The sequence below is a fragment of the Typha angustifolia genome, chromosome 2 (genome assembly GCF_048772165.1).
Source record: "Typha angustifolia cultivar Huaian chromosome 2, ASM4877216v1, whole genome shotgun sequence".
In the NCBI taxonomy this organism is placed as follows: Eukaryota; Viridiplantae; Streptophyta; class Magnoliopsida; order Poales; family Typhaceae; genus Typha; species Typha angustifolia.
The window spans coordinates 10,091,578-10,100,000 of NC_133240.1; the positions used below are offsets into that span (position 1 = coordinate 10,091,578).

At 39.0% G+C, this 8,423-nt stretch overlaps 1 protein-coding gene across 1 annotated transcript; it reads left to right on the forward strand.

Annotated features, from left to right (window-relative positions):
* The first annotated feature begins 1,694 nt into the window (after positions 1-1,694).
* Positions 1,695-3,269, forward strand: LOC140773952 (uncharacterized). The gene is made up of 2 exons (XM_073116751.1): positions 1,695-2,085; positions 2,371-3,269. The coding sequence occupies exons 1-2, from the start codon at positions 1,770-1,772 to the stop codon at positions 3,126-3,128; spliced, it is 1,074 nt and encodes a 357-aa protein (XP_072972852.1). The 5' UTR covers positions 1,695-1,769; the 3' UTR covers positions 3,129-3,269.
* The last annotated feature ends 5,154 nt before the right edge of the window (positions 3,270-8,423 follow it).

Here is an 8,423-nt window from a genome sequence, read left to right on the forward strand (position 1 = left end):
AACTACTTTTCAAATAGATAGGTAATTCTAGTGTTAGCTTTGTAACAAACTTGTAGGTATAATGTAGAATGACTTAGTTTTACAAACATAATTTCTTCTTTAAAATGGTGAAAGAGACACATGAAAAACCCCTGCAGTGCCATCAGAAGAAGCCTTATGATATTTCTATTTTCGAATAGTGATTCAAGATGATATAATGAGTTATTCTTTTTATCTAATTAATTTTCTGTGGAAATAGATGAGCTCTTGACCAAAATAGCCTCATTTAAATTTTTTTTATATTAAAATAGACTATCTTCAAACTTATTTATCAAATGAAGTCTAATTCTAGCCCTAATAAAAACACCGAACTGATTAGTTCAGCGTTTTTATCGTCAAATAATTTTTTTCTTAAATTATTAAAAACTAAATTAAAGGGATTTATTTATATAAAACGTTAATCTGTTCAGCGCTTTAGGACCAGATAAAAACACTAAACTAATCAGCAGTTTTACCTTAAAAAAAAAACGTTGATAAGTTTACCTAAACTGATCTGCGACTTGAAGCATGCTTTCCCATTTACTTATAGGCCAAGGCCCAAAAAGAAAATGAGAGAGGCGGATTCAGATCCACGCTTTACGGGGCTGCCACGTGACATGTGCGGCCTCCTCACGTATTCCGCTTTTCTTTCTCAATCAGCGAGCCCTTCCCTTAATCTATACTCTCAAGTTGGTCTCGTTCAAGATGCAACTCAGATGATATGTTGTTCTCACCTTACATTGATCCACCAAATATTAAACGGCAAATTCTAAATTCTCGAGAAGTTAACTCCAGGGATGCCAAAGCAGTTTCGTAATGTGTACATATTATTTATACTTTTCTTCACAGTTTGCGAAGCTATGGATTAAAATATCAAGCGGAATAACAGAGCTCCTTTTCTTTTTTCCGAGAGAGAGAGAGAGAGAGAGAGAGAGAGAGAGAGAGAGAGAGAGAGAGGTAGTACCAACAAAATGGAGATATTCAGATGCAGAAAAGAGATTATTTCTAATGATGTTAGTCAAGGGTTTCTCTGAAGTTACCATAAATTATGAATCTCAAAGATAGCATACCTTTTATTTTATAGTTCAATTAGTGAGTCTACATGTATAACTTCGATAATTCATTGAACAATGCAGTCTGCGAAATTAGTAACTGATAGAAATTGGTAGGTTTAGAAATTAGTCACTAATGAAATTGGTCTGCAGAATAAGTTCTTTTGATCTCTAAAGGTACTTCAATATTGGCCATCGGGAGTAGAACCAATTTTTTTAGTATTACGACTTAAAATGTACAATTAATTCACAGTCACAGGATACTTGCGTACAAGAAAGAAGAGAATAAGTTTGGAAATGTACGTACCACTCTAATTAACAGTTATAGAATCAGAATAAGGTTTGGGTTCAAAAGTCCTGTTAAATGTACAAAACGACTTAGAATGCAGGCAAAGGAGTTAGAAAGGGCATCTGGTTATCTCTCTACGAAAAGAGAAATTAAGTCTGTTCGAGCTGTCTATACGTAGACTTGAATGGACTTCAACCGAAGTACCAGCGGGTTCTGTGCAAGCAAATGGGAGCAGAGCACGAGGTCAGGGATCCCGCAGTTGACTTTGAGTCGCTGAGCTGTATTCTTGCTCCAGATTTATCCTAACATATAAATAGATCGAAGAGGGAGAGCATATATACCAAGCTTTCATATTTACTTTAGCACGCTGGTAGCTGGGAAAGAGAGGAGGATTAAGATTAATAGATAGCATGGAGGGTACAGGGAGGAGAGTGTCCTCCGTTTGGCTCTCTAGCCTGGTGTTGCTGTTGGCGGTTTCGACGATGGGAAGCGTATCAGCGGCATCAAAGAAGAAGGGGTGGCTGGACCCGGCATCAACGAATTACCTGGTGCTGGACCCGAATCCTAGGACCCAACAGGAACGCTTCTTCTGTCTGGCCCGAGGACGCTGCAGATACAAGATTATACAGTGCCCCAGGCAGTGTACCCAGCGGAAACCCGAGATTGGCAGCTCCGTCAAGGCCTGCTTCGCTGACTGCAGCAGCCAGTGCGAGACAACATGCAAGAGTAAGATTTCCTCTGCTTCGTAAAACATATATCTTTCGACTTTTCGTTAAATTCCTTCCCTTTATATATATCTATTAGTTTGCAACAAGTCAATTTAGCTGGATTTTAGTCATAGTCACGTATATACTATATATGCACTTTTTAGTTGAGAAAGAAAAGAACTTGTTCAGTTGATCCGATCCATATTAACTATAACCAAATATACAGGAGAGAGAGAGAGAGAGAGAGAGAGAGAGAGAGAGAGAGAGAGAATTCCTCGCTCATAATTTCGTTCTTCATTGGCAGATCGCATTCCCAACTGCAACGGTTACGGATCAGTCTGTTACGATCCACGGTTTGTCGGGGGCGACGGCGTGATGTTCTACTTCCATGGGGCCAAGGGAGGTGATTTCGCACTGGTCTCCGACGATCAGTTCCAGATCAACGTTCACTTCATCGGAATCAAGCCAGAGGGCAGGACTCGAGACTTCACTTGGGTGCAAGCACTGGCCCTTATGTTCGAGTCCCACACCTTGGTCATCGCTGCCAAGAGGGTGGCCAATTGGGATGATAGCTTCGACGCCCTCGTAATCCGTTGGGACGGTAAGGAGGTTATCATCCCCACAGATGGCGAGGCAGAATGGCGAACCTCGAGCGAGGGAGAGGAGGACCAACTTGTACTGCCAAGGGAGGTGGTGGTGGAGAGGACTGGCCTGACCAATAGCGCGAGAGTGACCGTGTCAGGGCTAGTGGAGATGAACTTGAAGGTGGTTCCCATCACGGAAGAGGATGACCGCGCACATGGCTACCACATCCCAGCAGGCGATGCCTTCGCCCACCTAGAGACTCAGTTCAAGTTTGCCAATCTGACGAGTCACGTGGAAGGAATACTAGGTCAGACATACCGCCCAGGCTACGTGAGCCCTGTCAAGAAAGGCGTGGCCATGCCCATGATCGGGGGGGAGGATCGTTATCGCACGCCCTCCTTGCTCTCCCCTACTTGCGCCTCATGCTGCTTCCACCACCCTGCCTATGTAGTTCACGAAGACGTGGCCCAATACTAGCGAACCAAACGTACTGTATGTGAAGCAGCTGCCCAGAAAAATGTTCCGTCTTTCTTACTCTATTGCCTCTTGATTTCCCAAATTAAATATAGATGTACTTTATACATGCTATGGAATAATAATGGAAATATTATAATGCTTTGTACTATGTGTAATAAACCTAACGAAGAGAAGAAAAGAGAGAAAAAAGGAACCCTTAGCCCATAAGAAATGGTTGATTTAGGCAATATTTATCTTCATTTCTCCATTGGCTGACAGATGTATAAAAAAAATAGATAAGCCACAAAAGAAAATTAGGGAATCGACAAATATAATGTACCCAGCCATTTCCTCTTCTTTTACAAATCTTTGCACATTTATGAAAGAGTAAATATGGAAAAAAGAAACGTAAAAGAGAAAGTAAACAAAAAAAAAAAAATAAAAAAAATTTTTGGAGCTGTTTTTCATACTGAATTGACTTCTGACAATTCAGTGTTAGCTTTGTAACAAACTTATAGGTATAATGTAGAATGATTTGTTTTAAAATGTGAAAGAGACGGATGAAAAAATTCTTGCAGTGTTTGAGAGGCCCGTAGAATATTTTCATCAGAAAGGTCTTATGATGTTCCTATTTTTGAATACTGATTCGAGATGATATAATGAATTATTTTATCTAATTTTCTGTGGAAATAGATGGCCTAAATATTTTAAGCTCATCTATCTTATAGATTATATATCTTTGGATATTATATTAAAGGGAGAATCTGCTACTTGAAGCATGCTTTCCCATTTACTAAAGCCCAATAAGAAAATGAGTGAGGCGGATTCCGATCCACACTTTCCGGGCTGCCACGTGACATGTGCGGGCTTTTCTCTCAATCGGGGAACCCTTTCGGCTTTAAAGGCTACAAATATGGAGTCAAAAATGGAGCAAGAGTTGGATGCACTCCAACGCACCGGGCTCCATATATAAATATATAATATGATTATATTAGTTATTTTAAATTACTTAATAGGTCATTTTAGCATTATTATTTTGTAATAAAAAATATATGGTTAGAAAACTCTCATTGGGATCTTTAAAATAAAACTAATATTTAATAATTTCAGAAGTAATTTTAAATTACTAATTTTTTAATTAAACGTATCGAAATTATATTACACGAGATAAACATCGAAATAAGCATTACATGTCATTAACTAAAAATATCAAAATTATATTACATAAAATAAGCAGAAATTAACCAAACATAATAAAAACAATAGATGTTTAATATTCTGGTAAGTCATCTCTATAGCCACCGGTTTCGGTTCCGGTTTCATTTTTAATGTATTTCATATTTGATGTGTTTCATATCTAATGTATTTTAATATTTAATATTTACATTGGGAATAATTTTGAGTAATTATATTTTTGGACACATAATTTATTAGACTTATTTTTATAAATAATAAAAAATTTAAAATTTAAATTAACTCAAAAATAATTTAATATTAGACTCATTTTAAAGGTCTTGTCTATCTATTTTGCTTTGCTTAACTGGACGGACGAAGCACTTAGTCCAAGTAAGTGCTTCTAGTTTGCCCTCCCTTTCCAATGGTATTATTTTTATTAAAGATCGATTAGTAAAACTAATTATATATTCAATTTAACTAACTAAATTATTTAATAAAGAATACAAATGAAATTAAAATTATTGAAACTTATAATTATTGAGTAACTTTAGTATTTTCAAAAGGTTGAAATGACAAATGGAGTCAGCTCCATTTTCATGGTGAGGCACCAAATTTGGAGCCCCACTATTGCTAGCTCCAAATTTGGAGCTAGCTTTAGAATCCAATTGAACTCAACCGGGCTCCAAATTTAGAATTTGGAACCCGGTTGGAGTTGCTCTTAATCTATACTCTCAACTCTCAAGTTGGTCCCAGTCAAGATGCAACTCAGATTATATCTTGTTCTCACCTTGATTCACCAAATATTGAACGACAAATTCTAAATTCATAGAGAAGCTAACTCCGAGGATGCCAAAGCCGTTTCTTAATGTGTACATATTATTTTTACTTTTCTTCACGGTTTGCGAAGATATGGATTAAAATATCAAGTTGATTGATAGAGCTCCTTTTTTTTTTCTCTGAAAAGAGAGAGGATAAGAGCATTAGTACGAACAAAATGGAGATTTTCAAACGCAGAATAGAGATTATTTCTTATGATGTTAGTCAAGGGGTCTCTAAAGTCCCAGAAATTATGCAACTCAAAGATAGCATAGCTTTTATTTCATAGCTCAATTAGTGAGTCTACATTCATAACTTCGATAATTCGCTGGACAATGCAGTCTCCAAAATTAGTAACTGACAGAAAATGGTAGGTTTAGAAATTAGTCCCAAATGCAATTGGTCAGCAGAATAAGTTCTCTTGATCTATAAAGGTACATCAATTTCGGCCATTGGGAGTAGAAACAATCTTTTTTAATATTATGACTAAAAATGTAATATTAACTGAAATGTACGTACCACTCTAATTAATAATTATAAAATAAGAATAAGGTTTGAGTTCAAAGGACCTATTAAATGTACAAAATGTCTTACAATGCAAACAAAGCAGTTAGAAAGGGCATCTAATTATCCCTCTACAAAAAGTGAAAGTCTATTAGAGCAATCTGTACGTAGACTTGAATATACTTATAACTAAAGTATTAGTGACTTCTGTGTAAGCAATAGGGAGTGTATCACGAGGTTAGGGATCTCACAGTTGACTTTGAGCCACAAAGTTATATATTACAGCTCTAGATTTAGGGTTTAGGGTTTGGGGTTTGGGGTTTGGGGTTTGGGGTTTGGGGTTTGGGGTTTGGGGTTTGGGGTTTGGGGTTTAGGGTTTAGGGTTTTGGTTTTGGGGTTTTGGGGTTTTGGGGTTTAGGGTTTAAGGGTTTAGGGTTTAGGGTTCAGGGTTTAGGGTTCAGGGTTCAGGGTTCAGGGGTTTAGGGTTCAGGGGTTCAGGGTTCAGGGGTTCAGGGTTCAGGGGTTTAGGGTTAGGGGTTTAGGGTTAGGGGGGTTTAGGGTTAGGGTTTAGGGTTTAGGGTTTAGGGTTTAGGGTTTAGGGTTTAGGGTTTAGGGTTTAGGGTTTAGGGTTTAGGGTTTAGGGTTTAGGGTTTAGGGTTTAGGGTTTAGGGTTTAGGGTTTAGGGTTTAGGGTTTAGGGTTTAGGGTTTAGGGTTTAGGGTTTAGGGTTTAGGGTTTAGGGTTTAGGGTTTAGGGTTTAGGGTTTAGGGTTTAGGGTTTAGGGTTTAGGGTTTAGGGTTTAGGGTTTAGGGTTTAGGGTTTAGGGTTTAGGGTTTAGGGTTTAGGGTTTAGGGTTTAGGGTTTAGGGTTTAGGGTTTAGGGTTTAGGGTTTAGGGTTTAGGGTTTAGGGTTTAGGGTTTAGGGTTTAGGGTTTAGGGTTTAGGGTTTAGGGTTTAGGGTTTAGGGTTTAGGGTTTAGGGTTTAGGGTTTAGGGTTTAGGGTTTAGGGTTTAGGGTTTAGGGTTTAGGGTTTAGGGTTTAGGGTTTAGGGTTTAGGGTTTAGGGTTTAGGGTTTAGGGTTTAGGGTTTAGGGTTTAGGGTTTAGGGTTTAGGGTTTAGGGTTTAGGGTTTAGGGTTTAGGGTTTAGGGTTTAGGGTTTAGGGTTTAGGGTTTAGGGTTTAGGGTTTAGGGTTTAGGGTTTAGGGTTTAGGGTTTAGGGTTTAGGGTTTAGGGTTTAGGGTTTAGGGTTTAGGGTTTAGGGTTTAGGGTTTAGGGTTTAGGGTTTAGGGTTTAGGGTTTAGGGTTTAGGGTTTAGGGTTTAGGGTTTAGGGTTTAGGGTTTAGGGTTTAGGGTTTAGGGTTTAGGGTTTAGGGTTTAGGGTTTAGGGTTTAGGGTTTAGGGTTTAGGGTTTAGGGTTTAGGGTTTAGGGTTTAGGGTTTAGGGTTTAGGGTTTAGGGTTTAGGGTTTAGGGTTTAGGGTTTAGGGTTTAGGGTTTAGGGTTTAGGGTTTAGGGTTTAGGGTTTAGGGTTTAGGGTTTAGGGTTTAGGGTTTAGGGTTTAGGGTTTAGGGTTTAGGGTTTAGGGTTTAGGGTTTAGGGTTTAGGGTTTAGGGTTTAGGGTTTAGGGTTTAGGGTTTAGGGTTTAGGGTTTAGGGTTTAGGGTTTAGGGTTTAGGGTTTAGGGTTTAGGGTTTAGGGTTTAGGGTTTAGGGTTTAGGGTTTAGGGTTTAGGGTTTAGGGTTTAGGGTTTAGGGTTTAGGGTTTAGGGTTTAGGGTTTAGGGTTTAGGGTTTAGGGTTTAGGGTTTAGGGTTTAGGGTTTAGGGTTTAGGGTTTAGGGTTTAGGGTTTAGGGTTTAGGGTTTAGGGTTTAGGGTTTAGGGTTTAGGGTTTAGGGTTTAGGGTTTAGGGTTTAGGGTTTAGGGTTTAGGGTTTAGGGTTTAGGGTTTAGGGTTTAGGGTTTAGGGTTTAGGGTTTAGGGTTTAGGGTTTAGGGTTTAGGGTTTAGGGTTTAGGGTTTAGGGTTTAGGGTTTAGGGTTTAGGGTTTAGGGTTTAGGGTTTAGGGTTTAGGGTTTAGGGTTTAGGGTTTAGGGTTTAGGGTTTAGGGTTTAGGGTTTAGGGTTTAGGGTTTAGGGTTTAGGGTTTAGGGTTTAGGGTTTAGGGTTTAGGGTTTAGGGTTTAGGGTTTAGGGTTTAGGGTTTAGGGTTTAGGGTTTAGGGTTTAGGGTTTAGGGTTTAGGGTTTAGGGTTTAGGGTTTAGGGTTTAGGGTTTAGGGTTTAGGGTTTAGGGTTTAGGGTTTAGGGTTTAGGGTTTAGGGTTTAGGGTTTAGGGTTTAGGGTTTAGGGTTTAGGGTTTAGGGTTTAGGGTTTAGGGTTTAGGGTTTAGGGTTTAGGGTTTAGGGTTTAGGGTTTAGGGTTTAGGGTTTAGGGTTTAGGGTTTAGGGTTTAGGGTTTAGGGTTTAGGGTTTAGGGTTTAGGGTTTAGGGTTTAGGGTTTAGGGTTTAGGGTTTAGGGTTTAGGGTTTAGGGTTTAGGGTTTAGGGTTTAGGGTTTAGGGTTTAGGGTTTAGGGTTTAGGGTTTAGGGTTTAGGGTTTAGGGTTTAGGGTTTAGGGTTTAGGGTTTAGGGTTTAGGGTTTAGGGTTTAGGGTTTAGGGTTTAGGGTTTAGGGTTTAGGGTTTAGGGTTTAGGGTTTAGGGTTTAGGGTTTAGGGTTTAGGGTTTAGGGTTTAGGGTTTAGGGTTTAGGGTTTAGGGTTTAGGGTTTAGGGTTTAGGGTTTAGGGTTTAGGGTTTAGGGTTTAGGGTTTAGGGTTTAGGGTTTAGGGTTTAGGG

Excerpts from the sequence above, each read along its gene's own strand:
- LOC140773952 (XM_073116751.1), top strand. The coding sequence starts at position 1,770 with ATGGAGGGTACAGGGAGGAGAGTGTCCTCCGTTTGGCTCTCTAGCCTG. Across the intron at positions 2,086-2,370 it reads GTGCGAGACAACATGCAAGA|ATCGCATTCCCAACTGCAAC; the intron begins GTAAGATTTCCT and ends CTTCATTGGCAG.